We start from the raw sequence: 22,568 nt of genomic DNA on the forward strand, positions 1-22,568 counted from the left end.
AGTCCAGGTGTGAGAACAGCCCAGGTGTGTGAGAACAGTCCAGGTGTGAGAACAGTCCAGGTGAGAACAGTCCAGGTGGGAACAGTCCAGGTGAGAGAGAACAGTCCAGGTGAGAGAGAACAGTCCAGGTGTGAGAACAGTCCAGGTGTGTGAGAACAGTCCAGGTGAGAACAGTCCAGGTGTGTGTGAGAACAGTCCAGGTGAGAGAGAACAGTCCAGGTGAGAGAGAACAGTCCAGGTGTGAGAACAGCCCAGGTGTGTGAGAACAGTCCAGGTGTGAGAACAGTCCAGGTGAGAACAGTCCAGGTGGGAACAGTCCAGGTGAGAGAGAACAGTCCAAGTGAGAGAGAACAGTCCAGGTGTGAGAACAGTCCAGGTGTGTGAGAACAGTCCAGGTGAGAACAGTCCAGGTGTGTGTGAGAACAGTCCAGGTGTGTGTGAGAACAGTCCAGGTGAGAGAGAACAGTCCAGGTGAGAGAGAACAGTCCAGGTGTGAGAACAGCCCAGGTGAGAACAGTCCAGGTGTGAGAACAGTCCAGGTGAGAACAGTCCAGGTGAGAGAGAACAGTCCAGGTGAGAACAGTCCAGGTGAGAGAGAACAGTCCAGGTGAGAACAGTCCAGGTGTGAGAACAGTCCAGGTGAGAACAGTCCAGGTGTGAGAACAGTCCAGGTGAGAACAGTCCAGGGACTCAGACAGGTGGATCAGGACTCTGGGCTTCAGGTTTCCTCCAGATGTTACTTACTGACAGTGGAGACGGCCGCAGAGCGTTGGAGCTCTGAGAGCAGCCGGCTGGCCCGCCACCAGGAGCCGGTCCTGGGGCAGAGACCTGGTTCTGGGTCTGGGTCTGGCTCGGGGCTACTGCTATGGGGGGCCCGACGCCGGGGCCCGGGGCCTGATTTGGACTGGGACAAGGCTGGGGGCCCTGAGGTGCATGGGTGTGGAGGAGGCCCAGGAGGAACGATAAGCAAAGAATTGGACAGAGGAGGTGAGGGAAGGAGGTGAGGAGAGGTTCCAGGTAGGAGGAGGAGATAAAAGTCAGATTAAAGCAGCTAAGAGGAGACGGGAACGCTAAAGACCGCTACTGGACAAACTGGACTACAGGACGCTAGCTGCTGCAGAAGCTAATGGATCTATAAAAAAACCCAATATTTCTGCTGTGAACATGGAGGTCTGATCGGAGGCTGGGCTCCTCCTCACCTGAGTGAAGATGAGCGTCTCCGAGTTGCGGCTGTCCAGGCTCAGGACGAAGCGGATGGACTGGAAGAGCTCCTGGATGCTGGAGCGAAACTGGTCCTCCTCTATCCCACAGGTGGCCCGAGAGTAGAGGATCCGAGACTGGACGATGAACTTGAACAGATACTCCAGGGCCTGGTGAAGGAGACACCAAGAGGTCCAATGATTTAATTCACATTTTAACCTTCCACAAAGACAAACCGTCCAGGTTCACTGTCTACACCCTCCTGGGCTGCATCTATTTATTCATCCAGCAGCTTTGACTTTACTCTCAGGATCATTTTGGACCAGTTTTGTGGCATTTTTAATGTGTTTTTCTTCAGTTCTGGACAACTTTATGCCACTTTAGATCATTTTTGAGTCATTTCATGTCAGTTTATGTAATTTCAAACAGTTTTTGAGTCATTTTTGACAAGTTTCTGTCATTTTGGACAAATCTGGAGTCAAATTGATTATGAATAATAATCTGCTCATCATCAGTAGAAGATATTTCTCCATGCTGGATGGATCTCCAACAACCTGCTCCTCTGTTCTGTTTCTGCTGCATTTATTCTATTGGTTTTCCTCTCAGTCTCTGGAGGAAACACTGCCTGCAGTTCAACCTGCTGGTCTCAGCTGAGTTGATCCTGGAGTTATTGTTTCTTCACAGCATTTGTTTTGAGCAAACAGTTTATTTTGTGAGGAAATTAAACTGAGACATGTACGATGAAGGGATTTTACTGAAATATCACAGATTGAACCTGAGCTTTGGTTTTTACACGATTAGTTCATGGACACCAGGAAGCTGAAAATCTTTCTCTTCTGTTCGTTTCTCCAGTTTCTGATGGTAACTTCTTTGGTTTTTAAAAGAAAACACACCTTCCTATCCTAGCAGCAGGTTCTGGGTCTCACAGGGTTACACTCTAGTTCTGAGGATTTATTATTATTTTTATTATTATTATTATTATTATTATTATTATTATTATTATTATTATTATTATTATTATTATTATTATTATTATTATTATTATTATTGTTATTATTATTGTCGGAGTTATTTTATGGAGCTATTGGACTATTGAAATTAATTATATTCTTTCATTTTCAAATTATTAAATTCAACATGTATAATGAAGTGATTTAGATGAAATATGATTTTAAGCTCAGCTGCAGTTCACACATGATTAGTTTAAGGACTCTCAGATAGTTGAAAATCCAACATATTTTCAGTTTTTACATTTTCTGGTTCTGATAAATTGTCATTTTTTTTTAGGTTTTAAGTTCTGAGGATTAGTGCTGTAGTTAAAATGTGTGCTTGTTGTGTTCATCAGCGTCCCATAACTGGTCCCCAGTTTTATTTCTGAGAATGTTTATGACGTCCATGTCGCCCTAAACTTTGACTCTAAACAAGCGCAGACTGCCTGAAAGCTGCTTACAGATCCATCCAGCATGGTGGAACATCTTTCTACTGATGATGAGCAGAGCAGAGAGGAAACATGGAGATAGAAAAACTTGTCCAGGACGAGGAGACATTATTTCAGAGTTCAACATCTGAGGAAACCTGGTGGACACGATGGTTCCTAGTTCTTACATTTTTGTTCGAGTTTTTTTTGTCCTTGTGTTTCATTTCATGACTCCATGTGTTGTCTAACTTGAAGAAATGAATTTAATCGTGATAAAATATCGAGATTAAATGGATTTTTTCAGGTTAGACTGACACCTCTGAGTTTTCTCTCCTCCTTCATTGTGGTTCCACAGAGCTGCAGGACTTTAAAATGAAGCAGGCTGAATAAAGGGGCCGAAAGCAGCGGTTCTTACCCTCATGGCCTCCTGGATGTGGTCCTGCCGGACCACCTCAGCAGACCGGTCCATGTACCACCTCAGACAGCGGATCAGCTCTCTGAAACGCAGAACAGGAGACACCTTAGAGCTGCTGTTCTTCACTCGAGAAGCTGAGAAGGATTTCTGGAAACCTGTTCATGACTTCAACTGACTGAAGAACCAGAATCAGCTTAACTGGCCCAGTTTGTCGACATTACCAAGCAATACGACACTGGTGGAGCTAAAGCTAAGAGCTAAAAACAAGGTAAAAGTTGAGGATTTACACCTAATATCTCCTGTAAACGACTGCTTGGACAGTTGATGTATGATATTTTTATGATTTATGGACATAAAGGTAGAAATATCAGTGGTCTGAGCAGAGTTCTTAATGATTATTCATAAAATTTGTCATATGAAGTCAGATAAGACAGTTAGCTGTAAAAAGAACCATGTTCTGATGGTGGAATCCAGTGTCCATAGTCTGGTTTGGGGGTCTATGTCTGCTTCAGGTCTCTCAGAGCTGCTCTTTGTTCCTCAAGGTTCCACTGTTAATGCACAATATTAGACCAACAACACTCTAGAAAAACTTCCACTTCCTGTTTTAGTCATGACTCAGCAACAGTGTTCTGAGCTTCTACCTGGCTTTAAGGAGGAATGGAACCCAAACTGCCCTGACCTCAACCCAACTGAGAACTGTTGGGGAATCCTGGACATGTTTACCATCCACCACCAACCACCATGAAACATCTCAACTCTAGTGGGGGAAGACAGAACCATCCACACTCTAGAACCTCCTACATTCACGAAACACCCAAGACGGAACTGGTAGATTCTTGGAGACGTCATCACCTCTCCTCCAAGATGAGAAAACGTCTTGGGGAATGGAACCCAAACTCCCTTGACCTCAACCCAACCGACAACTGTTGGGGAATCCTGGACGGTCGCATCTTTACTGGACTTCTCTGGAAGGTTCTGGAAGAACATGAACCTACCAGAGAAGTCCAGCTGGTTTCCACTGAAGCTCCTACGATTATCACAAACTGGATGATCAAGAACATTCACAGACATCAACATTTGTTCATTTCTAGAATCGGTAATAGGTCCAGTATGTTCTTCTGGACGCAGATGGCAATTTTTCCAACTTTTTCTAAAAAGGATGGAGCCTGAATGACTCCAGCTCAGCTACAGTTCAACTCTTTTTGTCGTCTTGTGTCTCGTTTTTGTCGTCTTGTGTCTTGTTTTTGTCATTTTAGAAGACAGAACCATCCACACTAGAACCTTTTGGGACACGGTGTAATGCTTTATTTTAATTTTTAGGTTCCTTTCTTTTGCTTTCTGCAGATTTTAAATGTTGCAGTCTTCCTTTATTTCTTACATCTTTTCTGGCAGCCTGTTGCCAGATTCTTACTGTTTTCTCATGAGACATTGTCTACCCAGTGCACCTTTTAATGAGCGTTCTTCAGTCCATCTGAGGTTAAAAGAAATGACTCACTTGTAGGCGAGGGCGCCAGCAAAGTGCTTCTGGATGTACGTGTCCATCACCGGCCTGAAGTGGTAGTATTTACTGTCCCTGAGCAGGTTGATGATGAACACCTGGAAGACACACAGAGAACCTCCAGTTAACCGGAGAAGACCTCAAAGAGTTAGAGAATGTTTTACATCAGCGTCAGCACCGAGACAGGAAGCAGCAGAATCTAACAGCTGGTAGACGTTCTGGTTCATCCTCAGACCTTCATGCTGCATCTAGAAATGTCTTCAAGACCTTCTGACCACATGCAGTCCCAGATCATCACACTCCCACCTCTGTGCTTCACTGTCAGGACTCTGCATCCACTGTGGTAGTCCTGCTCAGGTTCACACCAAACATCTGGACTCCATCTGAGCCCAACTCATTGATCTTCATCTGACCAAAGAACGTGATTTCAAGTCATAATGGAGAGTTTTGGCTAGTTTTGGACCGATCATTTTAAACTATTCTTAGCTTATCTTGGATCAGTTTTATCATTTTGGACAATAATTAACTTATTTTCGCCAAATTTTGAGTAATTTTGGATGCATTTTGAGTTATTTTGGATACATCTTGAGTCATTTTGGACACGTTCAGTAATTTTCACTTTAATGTTCAGGCATCAGAACAGACTCTGGTAAACAAGTAGCAGAGAAGTCCCTACTTAGGACCAGTATCTTCACTCTGGTCTTTCTAAAACTGTCATTTCTGACTTTGTTTATGCTGCTCACCTTGTACTGGTTACTGAGAGGTGGTCATTTAGTATGCAGGTGATACTGCCCACAGGAATGATCACTTCTGTTGTAAACTCTAATCAGAACACGACAGTGAGTCGTCAAGTAGAACGAGATCATCTGACCTGAGGAAACCAACCTCAGTTCTCTGGTACATTATCTTCAGGACATTTAAACAGTGACAGTAACTGCAGCTAAACCCCATCAGATCAACCTAACGATGAGTCAGAGCTTCCATCTGGAACATCTGGACTGGAACTGACCACACCGTCCTGCTGTTAGAGGACCTTGTTCTAACGGCTAACTAGTCATTATTTCTTCTTGTTTTTTACTCACCAGCGACTGGAACACCAGCGGTCCATACTTGTCAGTGTTGTCGTCCAGGATGGAGAACAACGTGTCCAGAATGTCTTGGAGAAACTGGAAGAGACAGACAGTGGTAGTTTGGTTGAAGGAAACTCTGGTTCATAAAGAGGAGATCAAATTGTCAGGTTCCTCAGGATCCTGAGGGAACAGAACCTTTCTAGTTCTCAGTAGGATTCAGGTCTGGACTCAGACTCCTCCAGAACTTCCACCTTGTTGTCTTCAAACCATCTTTGAGGATCTTTGTCTGTTTGCTTCGACTCATCGTCTGAATGGAAAACTGATCTTCTCCACGTCTCAGTTCTCTTCAGATCAGGTTGTCCTGCAGGATTTCATTTACCCTCTACCTTTACAAGCCTTCCAGGACCTGCTGCTGAGGAACATCATGATGCTGCCACCACCATGCTTCACATCATGATGCTGCCACCACCGTGCTTCACATCTTGATGCTGCCACCACCATGCTTCATATCATGATGCTGCCACCACCGTGCTTCACATCATGATGCTGCCACCACCATGCTTCACATCATGATGCTGCCACCACCATGCTTCACATCATTATGCTGTCACCACCATGCTTCACATGATGCTGCCACCACCATGCTTCATATCATGATGCTGTCACCACCGTGCTTCACACCATGATGCTGTCACCACCGTGCTTTAATCATGATGCTGCTACCACCGTAGTGCTGGGCGATATGGAAAAAATCATATATCACGATATGGATTATTTTATATCACAATAACGATATATATGATGATATACCACAACAAAGTATGTTTTCAGTTATTCTCTGAAAAGTTTGACAAAAATTTCATTGCTTACTTTTCTCCATGAAACTTCAACCTGTTGCCAGGGCTGGACCCGAATATTCGATCCCCATGGTGGTATGCGGATATTAATTTTGAGATCCAAATATTCGCCCCCTCCTACCTCCACCCCCACCCCCCATTGGGCATTACGAACCGAGCCGAAAATTCAGCTCTTTCCTCCATTAGCTCACCGCCTCTGGCCTCACGGACCGAACCGAATATTCAAGTCATTCCCCGTCTCCTTTAATCATGATGCTGCCACCACCATGCTTCACATCATGATGCTGCCACCACCGTGCTTCACATCATGATGCTGCCACCTCCATGCTTCACATCATGATGCTGCCACCACCATGCTTCACAGTGGGGATGGTGTGATTGTGATGATGTCCTCCAAATCCAAATAGTGTCTTCTTTCGGGTGTCTTCAGAGTCTCCACATGTCATCTGGTGAACTCTAGTCCAGATTTAATATGAGGTAAAAGACATCTATAACTCCTCATAGGAGTCTTGGTGGCCTCCCTCTCTAGTCTCTTTCTCCTTCAGAGGAGTCATAGGAGTCTTGGTGGCCTCCCTCTCTAGTCTCTTTCTCCTTCAGAGGAGTCATAGGAGTCTTGGTGGCCTCCCTCTCTAGTCTCTCAGGTCTTGAGGACATCCTGCTCTAGTCAGATTTATTCATGTTGCATCTTCCTTCCATTTCTTAATGATGGATTTAACTGGACTCCTGGAGATCATCAGGAACTTTAAATGTTCTTGTATCGTCTTGACTGATGCTTTTCAACAACCTTTCCTCAGAGTTTCTCAGTTCTTCAGTCTTCATGGTGTAGTTCTATCCAGGAGTTCTGATCCATCAGAGACTGGACCTTCAGATCCAGGAGTCTTTATCCACCAATCACTGACCTCAGATCATCCATTAATGACTTCTGGAACCAACTGGCAGCTCTGGGTTGAGTTTAATAATTGACATTATTTTGTAGAAATCTGTTTTCACTTTGACACAAACCAGTCATTTCTTGTAAATTCTTGTCAAAAGAGTCATGATTTAAGATGAAAAGCAACAAAAAAGGAACGTTTCCATTGGGGGTGAATAATATTTATCAGGCCTGCACTTGAATAACCTGTTGTGATGGAAGTATTAACGTGGAGTAAACGGTCTGTCTGAGCCTCACCTTGACTATCTCTTCTCCGCTGACATGTCGAAGTCGTCCCAGAATGTCCATGACTCGGTCAGGATGAGCTTTCCACTTGAGCAGGGCCAGGAGGTCCACTGGAAGACAATGGCAGAGTCAACTACCAGGGAAACACTCTGAGATGTGGAATTACTAATGTGTCTTTTTATGGTTGGTTCGTGTCTTTTTTTGGTCATTTTGCGTCACTTTATAGTCGCTTTATGTACAAAAATATCTCGAAGCATTTCAGTGCTTGTAAAAGCGAAGGACATTTTAAATAGCAAAGCCTTACATATCTTGTTTTGTTCTCTGATCTTACCTTATTTAAATTATTGCACCATGGTATGGGGCATTAAACACAGAAGCACATTACAACCAATATTCATACTTCAAAAACGAGCTGTCCGATTAATACACATGGTTAATTTTCTTGAACACACAAAGTGATTATTTTTAAAATCAAAAATTATGAAAGCTTATGACATTGTGGAATTTCAAACAGCACAATTTTTATTCAAAGCAAGAAAAAAATTACCATGTCAATTACAGAGCAAATTTCAGGAACATGTTGGTGGTTATAAATTAAGAGAAGAATTAAATTTTAGGTACCAAAATACAGAACAACAATGAAAAGTTTTAGTCCTACAATAAATCAGGTACAGCTGTGGAATAAACTTGAGATGGAACAGAAACAATGTTCAAACATCAACCAGTTTATGGAAGGTACAGTGAAGATGAACATAATGACCACTAGGGGCGCAGTAGTGTTGTTTTGCAACTGATTAATTGATGTATAATGTTGATGTTATCTGTCTTTTGCAGAAGCAGAATTATTGGTGGTGAATTTGTTTTTCATTTAATATTTTTCATGGAACTGATTGAAATGGGTGAATGAACTTAGGGCTGGGATTAAATAAGTTTTAACTTCTTCCCGCTCCCTTTCCAACATGTTGAAGTTTTGCTTTCCTCTCACTCTCCTTATATGAGAAGCATGATGGACTATTTTAGCTGTTTTTGTGAATCATTTGTTTATGTTATTAATTACATGTTTGAAATAAATAAATGAAATGAAATGTCTCTTTCTGGTCATTTTGTGTATTTTAATGGTTGTTTTATGTCTTTTTTTGGTCATTTTGTGTCTCTTTCTGGTCATTTTGTGTATTTTAATGGATGTTTTATGTCTTGTTTTGGTCATTTTGCGTCTGTTTAATGTCATTTTATGTCTCTTTCTGCTCATTTTGTGTCTTTTAATGATTGTTTCATGTCGTTTTTTTGGTCATTTTGCCACACTTCATAGTTGTTTTGTGTCTGTGGTCATTTTGTGTATTTTAATGGTTGATTTATGTCTTTCTTTGGTTAGTTTGTGTCTTTTAAAAGTCGTTTTAAATCTCTTTCTGGTCATTTTATGTCTTTTTATAGTTGATTTGTGTCTCTTTGTTGTCATTTTGTATATTTTAATTGTTGTTTTATGTCTTTTTGTCATTTTGCATCTTTTTAATGTTTTATATGTCTCTTTCTGATCATTTTGTGTCTTTTTATGGGTGTTTTATGTCTTTTTTTGATCATTTTGTGTCTTTATATTTGTTTCATGTCTTTTTTGGTCATTTTGCTTCACTTTATAGTCATTTTGTGTCTTTTTGTGGTCATTTTGTGTCTTTTCATGTTTGTTTTAACGTCTGTGGTCTTGGTCAGGATGTAGTGGATTAAACCAAGCCTCCATTCAGAGAACTTTAGTCATGGAATCACTGGAATCACTGGAGGAATGGTTCGAGCCCTAGCTAAACTTTACATCAGATACGGTTTTCTGGCTCAGGTGTTTTGCGTTGAGGCAGGTTGCCATGCCAACAGATACAGGAAGTATGGTCCCAGCTGGTCCCTAACTGGACTGATTAAAACTCCCTCCTACACTTCATGTGAACTAATGCTGCTGGTTGTACCGTTCTGCGTGAGCTTGGTGGAGGACAGCTGGGTGGAGATCCAGAAGGTCTCCTTGGTGCTGCGCTGGAAGATGAGGCTGGAGGGGATGCTGGGGCAGCTGTTGAAGTCCTCCTTACAGCAGGGCAGGCCCAGGTAGAGGGCGTGGTTACTGAAGGTGGTGTTCTCATCGCACTGAGGCCCAGAGGAGGAAGAAACAGTGGAGTTACACATTATAATGTTCATTCAACATTCAACAACACGTTTTACATTAACGAAGAAAAAATTTACTTTTACCTTCAAAACAGTGACTTTAGTCCAGAAAGAAACAATACAGACATTATCCAGTATTTTAGGTTGACGTAAACACATGACATGGAACATGTCAATGAATATCTAGTATAATAGTTTATTATCTGTAATTCAACAAGACAGAATCTATGAGATAATATTATAAAAATTATTGACCATTTTACAACAGTAATTTTACTGATTTAAATACAGTACTAGTGTGAGGTTGTGGCCAAAATCTAAACCAGGGGTGTTCAACATGTGGCCCACGGGCCTAAACCGACCCTCCGGAGGGTCCAATCCGGCCCTCCAGACGGTCATTTTTGTCATATTTTGTCTTGTTTTTGTCTGACTTTTGTCGTTTGTCTCATTTCTTTGTCTTGTGTCATTTGTCCATTTTTTTGTCACTTTTAAAGTTTTTTGTCACATTTTTTTCTTTTTTTTGTTTTGTTTCATGTCGTTTGTCTCGTTTTGTGTCTCGTTTTTGTCTCATTGTAATATTTTGTCTTGTTTTTGTTTTTTTCTCATTTTTTTCATTTTTTATCTCGTTTTTGTCGTTTGTTCATTTTTTGTCACTTTGTAACTTTTTTGTCTAATTTTTTGTCTTTTCTTGTTTTGTTTCGTGTCGTTTGTCTTATTTTGGTCATTTTGTGTAATATTTTGTCTTGTCTTTATTTTTTTTTTTGTCTTTTTCATTGTTCTGATCCTCCAGTAAATCCTCTCTGGTTCAGTTCCAGGTGACTAAATGTTGTGTTACTTTGTCAACACTCTGTGATCTGGAATTTCTTACTACTAAATTCAGACAAGACTGAAGTCATTGTATTTGGCCCCAAACATCTTAGAGAATTGCTTTCAAAGCATATAGTTACTCTGGATGGCATTACATTGGCCTCCAGTACTACTGTGAGGAACCTCGGTGTTATCTTTGACCAGGACATGTCCTTTAACTCACACATAAAACAAATCTGTAGGACTTCCTTTTTCCACCTGAGAAATATTGTGAAAATCAGGAACATCCCGTCTCAGAGTGATGCAGAAAAACTAGTCCATGCATTTGTTACTTCTAGGCTTGACTACTGTAATTCCTTATTATCAGGTTGTCCCAATAGCTCTCTGAAACATCTACAGCTGATCCAAAACGCTGCAGCCAGAGTACTGACGGGAGAGCAAGAGAGATCATATTTCTCCTATATTGGGTTCTCTTCATTGGATCCCTGTTAAATCTAGAATAGAATTCAAAATCCTTCTTCTGACATATAAAGCTCTTAACAACCAATCTCCGTCATATCTTAAAGACCTGATAGTACCATATTACCCTAGCAGAACTCCTCGCTCTCAGATTGCAGGCTGACTTGTTGTTCCTAGAATCTCTAAAAGTAGAATGGGAGGCAGAGCCTTCAGTTATCAGGCACCTCTCCTGTGGAACCAGCTCCCAGTTTGGGTTCGGGAGGCGGACACCCTCTCTATTTTTAAGACCAGGCTTAAAACCTTCCTTTTTGACAAAGCTTATAGTTAGGGCTGACTGGGGGACCCTGACGGGGTGAGCTGGTGTTTTCATTTGCACAACTGACTTCCCCTCTTGACGTCCCTTTAGTTTGCCCCTAGTTATGCTGCTATAGGCCTAGGCTGCTGGGGAACCTCTCTGGATGCACTGAGCCCTTCTCTAACTACCTATGTATTTACTATATATACCATTATTGCATTACATTCACTCTGTTTCTTTCTGTGTCCTTTCTCCGAGTGTCCCTGGTCCCAGAGCTGGATGCTGGATGCTTCAGATGTGTGGCTGTGTTTTATGGTCCTTGTGTCCCACCCCCCCACCTCTCTATCTCTACCCCTCTATCTGTATCCCTCTATCTCTACCTCTATCCCTCTATCTCTACCTTTCTACCTCTTCTGTCCCTCTCAACCCGCCCGGCCAGCAGGCAGATGGGTCCCCCCACATTAGAGCCGGGTTCTGCTCGAGGTTTTTTTCCCTGTTAAAAGGGTGTTTTCCTTGCCACTGTCGCCTTTTGGCTTGCTCTGGGGGTCAGGCATATGGGTTCTGTAAAGCGTCTCGAGACAATTTGACTGTAATTGGCGCTATATAAATAAAATTGAATTGAATTGAATTGAATTGAAGTTGGAATGTGGAAATGATAAACTGAGGCTGAATGTTGATGAAACTGAATTTATTTTTCTTGTTCATGATGCTTAGTAAAAAGATAATTCCTTAAATGTGAACATCGTTGCACTAAAACAAAAGAACCATTAGGAGCTGTGGTTATTTCTAGGTTTTTAAGCTGTGGTTTTACTGGTTTTACTGGAGATCAAACTGGGCTGAATGTGGGACCTGGACTAGAATCAGTTTGACTCTCCTGGTCTAGAATGAATCATCTTTTATATGATTCCAGATTATCTCAGTGGACATTATTTATAATCTTAGCCTGATTCCATTTTATATTATATCATCATCTATGTGCACATTTAACTTGAATGCTCATTACTAACTGTTCAACATCTAAATGAATACTTGTCAGAACAGGAAACAGGAAAACGTGTAGAAGCTAATTTCCCTCCCCTACTAAGAACGCAAGACAGAAATCTCTAATATGACACGCATTGAAAGCGGTTATGAAACCACAACAGAAAGTCTGAAACCAGCGTTACAGCTCTGCACAGACGAGGGGAACTACAGAACAATGCTGATTTTGCAGGTCTGACCTTGTAGACGTAAAGTTCATGGCTCTCATCGGACAGCGTCGTTCCATCTTCTCTCATCAGAGGAGAAAAGGCAAAACCAAACAGCTTCTTCTCTCCTTTGTCCTTGGCTGTAACAGAGACATAGAGTCAGAGGGAAGGAGAGGAATCTGCAGATATATGACTGTCATAAAAGAGAAATGTAGCAGATAAAACATCCAAACACAGCTAACCTGGGTAATATAAGTATTTTCTACATTTACGAGCCTCTGTATAAATTCAATATTCTCTAAATGTATTTAAAAGGATTCAAAGCCTTTACTGTCAGACACAGATATAATAATAATAACTTTATTTATATAGCAGCCTTAAGAACAGAGTTTACAAGGTGACAGTCCAACCAGACACGAGACGAGGCAGAGCGGTCGAATAAAATAAAAATTATCATAAAGAGTTCAATGAATAATTAGTCATCATGTGTCCACTAGTTGGCGGACATGGAGGAAATTCTCCTGGAAAAATTTGGTCTTTTTACACCAAGATTGAAAAAATTTGGTAATTTTGGACAATTTTTCTGTCATTTGGGATAAGTTTCAAGTCATTTTGGACAAGGTTAAGGTCATTTTAGACAAGTGTCTAGTCATTCTGGACAAATTCCAAGCCAACCAAAGGTTCCTGATCCAACCAGTCCAGAGCTGGACTCTTCTCCTCTGTGGTTCTCTGGTGGTAGAACTAGTTACCAAACTCTGTTCAGTCTTTAAGAAAAGACTAAAAACCACCTTTACACTTGACAGACTTTCTGTAGACACAATTGTTCTATTATCACTCTAGAACCTGTTCTATGGTTCTGATCCAGGTCGTTTCCTCCTGACGAGATCCTAGATGTGGTGGATCTACCCTCAGATGGACTTTGTTTTGGATAAAATTAAATTGTAGAACTGTTGCATGTCAGCCAGCTGGTTTGCTTTCCTGTGATCTAGAACCCTGAGCCTACAGGGTCCGGTACTCACTGGAGCAGTGTCGGAACTCGAAGCGTAGGTGGGACCCTCGGAAGCGGTCGATGGGGATGGGCAGCTTGATGACGTCGCTCCATCGAGGGCTGTTGTTGTGGTAGAGCACGAAGGACCGGTGCTCCGGCAGGTTGGGTTCCCCTGAACCCAGACTGATGCAGTCCTGCAGAGAGAACCAGACCAACACACAGCAGCAGTGAGTCTGGGTGGGTTTCCCAGCCGGTACGTTCGTACTCGGGGTCTTCGTTGGAGTTTTTCTGACTGTAGTCGTGTTGTTCATTCGAAGACGTAAGAGAGGTGGGTTTAAACAGTCTGTCCAACACGACTCATAGTTTCAGACCTACTGTCCAGTGCGACATTCATTCCTACCATAGTGGTGCTGGAGAACACAAAAAACCTTGGCAGGATGTTTACAGAACATAGGCCTAATTAATAGTAGAGATGGTATGAATGCCTTCTAGCTCTAGATGTTAGAACCTTCAGGTTGTCTGTAATGTCTGTAGAGGACAACCAGCTGAAATGAAGCCTGGATCTAGTTTAACGTTCTCCACATGATACCGGTGTAATGAGACATGACGGGTTCTGACTGAGTCCTGGTGTAATGAGACATGAAGGGTTCTGATTGAGTCCTGGTGTAATAAGACATGAAGGGTTCTGACTGAGTCCTGGTGTAATGAGACATGAAGGGTTCTAACTGAGTCCTGGTGTAATGAGACATGAAGGGTTCTAACTGAGTCCTGGTGTAATGAGACATGAAGGGTTCTAACTACATAGTGGTGTAATGAGACATGAAGGGTTCTAACTGAGTCCTGGTGTAATGAGACATGAAGGGTTCTAACTACATAGTGGTGTAATGAGACATGAAGGGTTCTAATTGAGTCAATTCAATTCAATTCAATTTTATTTATATAGCACCAATTACAGTCAAATTGTCTCGAGACGCTTTACAGAACCCATATGCCTGACCCCCAGAGCAAGCCAAAAGGCAACAGTGGCAAGGAAAACACCCTTTTAACAGGGAAAAAAACCTCGAGCAGAACCCGGCTCTAATGTGGGGGGACCCATCTGCCTGCTGGCCGGGCGGGTTGAGAGGGACAGAAGAGGTAGAGGGGTAGAGATAGAGGGATAGAGATAGAGGGGTAGAGATAGAGATAGAGAGGTGGGGGGTGGGACACAAGGACCATAAAACACAGCCACACATCTGAAGCATCCAGCTCTGGGACCAGGGACACTCGGAGAAAGGACACAGAAAGAAACAGAGTGAATGTAATGCAATAATGGTATATATAGTAAATACAAAGGTAGTTAGAGAAGGGCTCAGTGCATCAAGAGAGGTTCCCCAGCAGCCTAGGCCTATAGCAGCAGAACTAGGAGCAAACTAAACGGACGTCAAGAGGGGAAGTCAGTTGTGCAAATGAAAACACCAGCTCACCCCGTCAGGGTCACCCAGTCAGCCCTAACTATAAGCTTTGTCGAAAAGGAAGGTTTTAAGCCTGGTCTTAAAAATAGAGAGGGTGTCCGCCTCCCGAACCCAAACTGGGAGCTGGTTCCACAGGAGAGGTGCCTGATAACTGAAGGCTCTGCCTCCCATTCTACTTTTAGAGATTCTAGGAACAACAAGTAAGCCTGCAGTCTGAGAGCGAAGAGTTCTGCTAGGGTAATATGGTACTATCAGGTCTGTAAGATATGATGGAGATTGGTTGTTAAGAGCTTTATATGTCAGAAGAAGGATTTTGAATTCTATTCTAGATTTAACAGGGAGCCAATGAAGAGAAACCAATATAGGAGAAATATGATCTCTCTTGCTAACTCCCGTCAGTACTCTGGCTGCAGCGTTTTGGATCAGCTGTAGATGTTTCAGAGAGCTATTGGGACAACCTGATAATAAGGAATTACAGTAGTCAAGCCTAGAAGTAACAAATGCATGGACTAGTTTTTCTGCATCACTCTGAGACAGGATGTTCCTGATTTTCACAATATTTCTCAGGTGGAAAAAGGAAGTCCTACAGATTTGTTTTATGTGCGAGTTAAAGGACATGTCCTGGTCAAAGATAACACCGAGGTTCCTCACAGTAGTACTGGAGGCCAATGTAATGCCATCCAGAGTAACTATATGCTTTGAAAGCAATTCTCTAAGATGTTTGGGGCCAAATACAATGACTTCAGTCTTGTCTGAATTTAGTAGTAAGAAATTATAGGTCATCCAGGTCTTTATGTCCTTAAGACAATCTTGCAGTCTAGCTAGCTGATTAGTTTCATTTGGCTTCATAGATAAATACAATTGAGTGTCGTCAGCATAACAATGGAAATTAATACAGTGCTTCCTAATAATGTTGCCTAAGGGAAGCATGTATAATGTGAACAGTATTGGTCCTAAGACAGAACCCTGAGGAACTCCATGATTAACCCTAGTCCTAACCCGAGTCCTGGTGTAATGAGACATGAAGGGTTCTGACTGAGTCCTGGTGTAATGAGACATGAAGGGTGCTAACTACATAGTGGCGTAATGAGACATGAAGGGTTCTAATTGAGTCCTGGTGTAATGAGACATGAAGGGTTCTAACTGAGTCCTGGTGTAATGAGACATGAAGGGTTCTAACTGAGTCCTGGTGTAATGAGACATGAAGGGTTCTAACTACATAGTGGTGTAATGAGACATGAAGGGTTCTAATTGAGTCCTGGTGTAATGAGACATGAAGGGTTCTAACTGAGTCCTGGTGTAATGAGACATGAAGGGTTCTGACTGAGTCCTGGTGTAATGAGACATGAAGGGTTCTGACTGAGTCCTGGTGTAATGAGACATGAAGGGTTCTAACTGAGTCCTGGTGTAATGAGACATGAAGGGTTCTAACTACATAGTGGTGTAATGAGACATGAAGGGTTCTAATTGAGTCCTGGTGTAATGAGACATGAAGGGTTCTAACTGAGTCCTGGTGTAATGAGACATGAAGGGTTCTGACTGAGTCCTGGTGTAATGAGACATGAAGGGTTCTGACTGAGTCCTGGTGTAATGAGACATGAAGGGTTCTAACTGGGTCCTGGTGTAATGAGACATGAAGGGTTCTAACTACATAGTGGTGTAATGAGACATGAAGGGTTCTAACTGAGTCCTGGTGTAATGAGACATGAAGGGTTCTAACTGGGTCCTGGTGTAATGAGACATGAAGGGTTCTAACTACATAGTGGTGTAATGAGACATGAAGGGTTCTAACTGAGTCCTGGTGTAATGAGACATGAAGGGTCATCATGCTATAAACATCTGTCTGCGGTTACATGTAAAGTCTGAGAAACATCTAAGCATAAACATTTGATCTCCACAGACCAACATGACGGAGCAGCGACATCCAACAACAGCCAGACAAACCCAGGAGCTCCCAATGGCCACGTCACAGGAATGACTGAAAAACAACGGCCCAATGACCAAGTCATAACAATGATTGAAGAAAAACAACCCATGATGATCAAGGTGCTGGAAGATCAACAGGTCGAGCCATATACAGGAGCTACAGTCCCCGACTCATGACCAGTTACTCTTCCCCCAGGTTTCCTGTCTTTATGTCCTCAATGAGCCAAAGTGTCCTTGAAAAACGCTTCATGAACCCTCAGTCAGGACGTATAAATGTGGACCATTTGCTAATTATTATCTACTGTATGATGAGCTTCCTTTATTTTCCACTATTAATGACACACGGGTATATGATGGTCATGTTGTCGTGAACTTTAGAAGCAAATACTCTTCAGATTTATGGCATTCTTCAGTCTTCAGTCCACAAGTGCAGCATTAGTTACTGGCTTTATAACTTCAAATCTGCTTAAAGCTAGTTTTAGAAGACTATGCTATCCCACTGGTTTCATACATTTGCTTTTTTTCCTACTCGGTGTTATCATGACGTTCTACATCTGCACTGTTCTTACTGCATTTTTAAAAATGTGACTTTGTAAATGCACTGGCAGGATGACTGCAATGACAATAGAAGGAGTTCTCTTCAGAGTTTTGTCAAATTCAACTTTATTTTTTTCTCCTTTTTTTCCTTGATTCTTGCCTTTCTAACTACAGTAAGAAGACATGTCTGAGTTCTTCTTCATGATGTTCTGGTTCCACAGAGCTGCAGGACTTTAGATTAAAAATGAACCAGGAGCTAAAAATGCTGAGAAACTGTTTGGAGTTTAGAGGGTTGATGTCCTGCATTTTAATACAATAAATATAAAAAAAACACCTAAAACCTAATAAAACCTGCTGTATAACCTTGAGTTTAGATGGTCAGGATGAGGACGAGGTGTTGAAGCAGAAAGTAGATAATGGCCTCCCTACCTTTAGGATCTCTCCATCAGCGTAGACAACATAGACGGTCACCTCGATGTTCTTCTGGACGCTCTTCCCTCCTCTCTCAAAGTCTCCTCGTTCCAGAGTCAGGTAGAGGTCGTTCCGGATGTCTCCTGGAACCAGGAAAGACAGAACCTTCCCTGTCAGTCCAAAATAATCCAACCAAAACTAACACAGTTCCTCCAAGAACCAACCAGAACCTCCTCAGAACCGTCTGGTTCTTCATCTCCAGTAACTATCAGTGATCAGAGTTCTACCTTCATACTGGGAATATTTCCAGAGTTCCAGGTCCTTGAAGTCCATGGAGGAGAACGTCCCCTGGAGAAAGTTCTAGAGTAGACCTACTGACAACTGGACAGTTGTCAGTAGGTCTACTCTAGAACTTTCTCCAGCTATTGGTAGGTCTACTCTAGAACTTTCTACAGTTGTCAGTAGGTCTACTCTAGAACTTTCTCCAGTTGTCGGTAGGTCTACTCTAGAACTTTCTTCGGTTGTCGGTAGGTCTGCTCTAGAACTTTCTCCGGTTGTCGGTAGGTCTACTCTAGAACTTTCTCCGGTTGTCGGTAGGTCTACTCTAGAACTTTCTCCAGTTGTCGGTAGAGCTACTCTAGAACTTTCTCCAGTTGTCGGTAGAGCTACTCTAGAACTTTCTACAGTTGTCGGTAGGTCTACTCTAGAACTTTCTCCGGTTGTTGGTAGGTCTACTCTAGAACTTTCTCCGGTTGTTGGTAGGTCTACTCTAGAACTTTCTCTGGTTGTCAGTGGGTCTACTCTAGAACTTTCTCCGGTTGTCGGTAGGTCTACTCTAGAACTTTCTCCGGTTGTCGGTAGGTCTACTCTAGAATCATTTAGGAGATGTTCCAGGTAGTGACCAGTGCCAATGCTACCAGTTAGCTAGTGTAAGCTAACTGCTCACTGCTAACGCTTTAAAAAAAACAAAAAACATAAAGGCAAGGAAACTATACTTATAACTTCTCCAAACCCCTCTAAATGCTAATGCTAGCTGTCAGACTACTACCATGTCCAAAGCAAACTTACCACTGACAAAGAAACTATACAAACTAGCCAAACTTGCTAGTGCTAGATGCTAATGTCAATTGCTAAGATTTGCTAAGAATTGGGGCAGTGGTGGCGCAACGGTTAAGTCTCTGGACTACTGATCAGAAGGTTCAAGGCCCGATGTGGCCAGTGTTGGGCCCTTGAGCAAGGCCCTTAACCCTTCCTGCTCCAGGGGTGCTTTACTGTGGCTGATCCGTCGCTCTGACTCCCCCGGGGAGAGATGCGAAAATCAGAATTTCCCCTCGTGGGATTAATAAGGGCTAATAAAATAAAAAAAATAAAATAAATAAAAAATTAGATACATCATTACTTCAGCCAAGCTCACCACAGACAGAGACTATACAAGTAGACTTCATCTAGGATACAAGTACCAGTTGCTAACTGCTCATTGCTAACTGCTACCTAACAAGAAAACCAACAAACAAAAGAAAAAGACGCAGCCCTACCTTCCACCACAAACTTACCTGAGATGGCTGCATAGTCCGAGAGAGACTCTAACAGGCCACGCCCCCACCTGATCTACACTTCCTCTTCCTGAATCTCTGCCCATTGGGGGAGGGAAAAGAGGGCGGGGACAGCAGAGTGAAGGAGAGGGCTACTCCCTCACCGCCTCTATTTCACCCCCCAGCTATTATTATTTCTCCTAATCCATCTGCACTGACTAGATCTAGCAGCTTCATCTGCCATGTTACTCACCGTCTTCCTCAGACTCTGCAACAAAGCCTCTACACCTCACCTCTACTGGACCAACTCTGGTTCTCCATCCTCTGCTCAGTCTGCATATCTACCTTCTTCCTCTCATGAACTGCCTCCACTGAATCTGTTAACTCAATAAAATACTGTCTTTTCCTTCACAGACCACACAACGATGTCTGGCCTCAGATTAGTTCACACTATTTCTTGGGGAACAACCAGCTTTCCTCCTAAATCTACCTGCATTTCCCATCACCAGCTCCTACCAGGCGCCTCCTGCCTCCTGCCTCCTTCCTGACTTAAGGACCCTAACCTTCTCCTCCTCTCCAACAAATTTCACCACTAACCTCTCCTTACTAGAACCTCCAGAATTCACCTTTTTTCTCCTCTCTTCACTTCATGCAGCGAAGCTTCTCAGCACCTGATTATGCTGCCATGTATACCGGCCTTGTGATCAGCTAATTCTACAACCAGACAAAATATGCTCAAATTTATATTCACAGTGTTTTTCAGGTGATAATCTGTAATCTAACTGTCATTTAAAGCTGGCTGCTATTGTTTAGGTGATATTTTTATGTTTTTTATGTTTATTTTATATGAAACTATGATAATTGTCTCGGTAAAGGAGATGTGTTAAATATTTGTTGAGGATTTGAGACTTACAGCAGTTCTTCTTTCTCTGACTGAACTGTTTAAAGTGGGTTAAAATTATTATCTTTTGAAGTACTGTGCGTTCTAATGATAACTTTTTGAAGTATTGTTCATTCTAAAGATAGTTTTTTTAAATATCGTGCTGCTTTGGCCCAGACTCCTCCTCACCGGGCATGATGACGTCCGGGAAGCCCAGTTTGCGGGTGATGGCGACGCCCCGGCTGAATATCAGAGGGTTTTCCCTGCGGACCTGCTCCATGTCGCCTCGCAGCAGCTGCAGAGAGATGATCAGACCTGCAAGCAGAAGACAGAGGATCAAACCGAAGCCGGACGTTTCCTCGTGGACATCTTGACCTGGAGAAGCACCGGGGAGCTGCTGGATAACCAAAAAACTGTGAAAAATCACCACAAACAGATCCTAAAAACTCGCCACAAAACGGTTCTAAGTTCCCTCAATCTTACCGTAGCTGGTGCTGGGTGCCGTGTATTTGGTGCTGGACTTGCGGATGATGTTCTCGTGGATCTGGTACCATTCGTTCTCATTGTTGCACCTGAAGGGGAACAAGAAGAGAAACATCTCATCCAGCAGGAAACCAGTGAAGTTCCAGAAACAAAACCAGAGGAACCTGTAGAACCCTCTGGTTCATGTAGAGGAGACTGGAAGATTGTTCCACGTTCTGCTTTTTCTTGTCTTTCATGGCAGTGAAATAAACAATCTGACTTTCAGGCTGTTTTTCAGACAAAACCAGTCAGTAAATGTGTCACCACTTTGTTCTTTAAGGAACTGGGATGGAGATTTTCCCTGCTGAGGATAAAAACAGAGAACGGTGTTTATTCCACTTTGATTATTTAAGAATCCTTTTATGTCTTTTTGGGTCTTTTTTTTGTTGTTGGTAATTTTAGCATCCTTTTATGTCATTTTTGTGTTATTTTTGTGTCTTTTTATGTCTTTATGGGTCAGTTTGACTTTTTTTTGTTATTTTAGCATCCTTTTGTCATTTTTGTGTTTTTTAGTATCATTTGTGTATCACTTTTGTAACTTTTTGTGTAATTTTTCTATTATTTTATCAACCTTTTTGGTCTTTTTGGGTCATTTTTGTGACTTCTTGTGTTTTTGTGTCTTTTTTCTCATTTACTGCACATGGTGGAGTAAACACTGTTTTCTGTTTGAGTTTTTTATGACTCATAGAACATTTTTAGATTTTATTTTTATTTTATTAGGTATTGAGCACCAAAGGTGTGAAGACCCTATTGGAACCCATGGTTGTGTAACTCGTCAAGATGCACATAAATGTAATTGACTCCAACACCCAAAACACAACAAGAAGTCGGACATTTTGAATTATGAAATGGCCGCCGGCGGAGTTTCGACGTTTCGCCATGAAACAGGAAGTGATGTCTAACTATCCTGTACATGCTCCAATCTGCCTCAGACTTTACATGTGTGATCAGAGTCCAACATTAATCAGATACATAGGCTGAAATACGCTCACAGTCACAGCGCCACCTGGTGGACATTAACACAAAGTGACACAAAATGACACAAAAATGACACAAAAGGATGCTAAAAAACTGAAAAATGGCAGAAAAAGACACAAAAATGATACAAAAGTGGCACAAAAAGACACAAGGATGCTAAAATAACAAAAAAGACAAAAGTGACACAAAAAGACACAAAATGATGCTAAAATAACACAAAAAATGACCACCTGGTGGACATTTTTTGCTGGTTCGCCATGAAACAGGAAGTGATGAATAACTATCCTATAGATGCTTGGATCAAACACTGCTTGCAGCTTTAATTTAGTACTTTGATCCTTTTTTAACCCTCCTGTTGTCCTCATTTACGGGCACCAAAAAATATTGTTACTTTGTCTGAAAAAAAATCAAAAAAATAAGCAAAAAAATTCCCCAAATTTCTGAAAATTTCAGGAAGGAAATCTAATAATTCCTTAAAAGTTTCCCTCAAAAGTTTTATTTTTTAAAAAAAAAAAATCCCCCAGATTTGGCAAGAAAATTCTTGTAAATATTTTCAAAAATGAGTAAAAATCTTCCCAAAAAAATCCTAAAAATACACAAAGTGATTCTTTAAGAATATTCACATAAAAAACCTCCTCAACATCTTTGAATGACTCTCAGCTTGTTTCTGTGCTTTTATTGAGGTCAGTGTTGCTGGAAGAAGAAGAAAATCAATCAAAAAAACTGAAAGTTTTGTTGCTAAAATCCAGAAAATTGTTAACTAAATATTGTGGTTTATGCAAATAGGGCTGTGTGATCCCCACTCCCTGGTTGGACCACGACGACGGAGGCGTAGCTGCGGCC

The 22,568-nt window shown here is 42.0% G+C and overlaps 1 protein-coding gene across 11 annotated transcripts in view; it reads right to left on the reverse strand.

The window, feature by feature from the left end:
- LOC111563161 (dedicator of cytokinesis protein 3-like) overlaps nt 1-22,568 on the reverse strand; it is a 191,709-nt gene that overhangs the window by 51,773 nt on the left and 117,368 nt on the right. For 8 of the 11 annotated variants that reach the window (XM_055010977.1, XM_055010976.1, XM_055010974.1 and 5 more), the window contains 12 exons: nt 20,709-20,797; nt 20,415-20,540; nt 17,832-17,956; nt 13,520-13,682; nt 12,534-12,640; nt 9,563-9,734; nt 7,626-7,723; nt 5,613-5,696; nt 4,528-4,628; nt 3,033-3,114; nt 1,200-1,370; nt 745-924 (listed from right to left, as the gene is read on the reverse strand). In XM_055010977.1, the coding sequence (XP_054866952.1) occupies nt 745-924; nt 1,200-1,370; nt 3,033-3,114; nt 4,528-4,628; nt 5,613-5,696; nt 7,626-7,723; nt 9,563-9,734; nt 12,534-12,640; nt 13,520-13,682; nt 17,832-17,956; nt 20,415-20,540; nt 20,709-20,797 (1,498 nt within the window). The remainder of the gene's footprint in view (nt 1-744; nt 925-1,199; nt 1,371-3,032; nt 3,115-4,527; nt 4,629-5,612; nt 5,697-7,625; nt 7,724-9,562; nt 9,735-12,533; nt 12,641-13,519; nt 13,683-17,831; nt 17,957-20,414; nt 20,541-20,708; nt 20,798-22,568) is intronic. The other 3 variants (XM_055010982.1, XM_055010981.1, XM_055010980.1) reach the window with 1 other exon arrangement.

This window comes from Amphiprion ocellaris, chromosome 5, assembly GCF_022539595.1.
Source record: "Amphiprion ocellaris isolate individual 3 ecotype Okinawa chromosome 5, ASM2253959v1, whole genome shotgun sequence".
NCBI classification, from domain to species: domain Eukaryota; kingdom Metazoa; phylum Chordata; class Actinopteri; family Pomacentridae; genus Amphiprion; species Amphiprion ocellaris.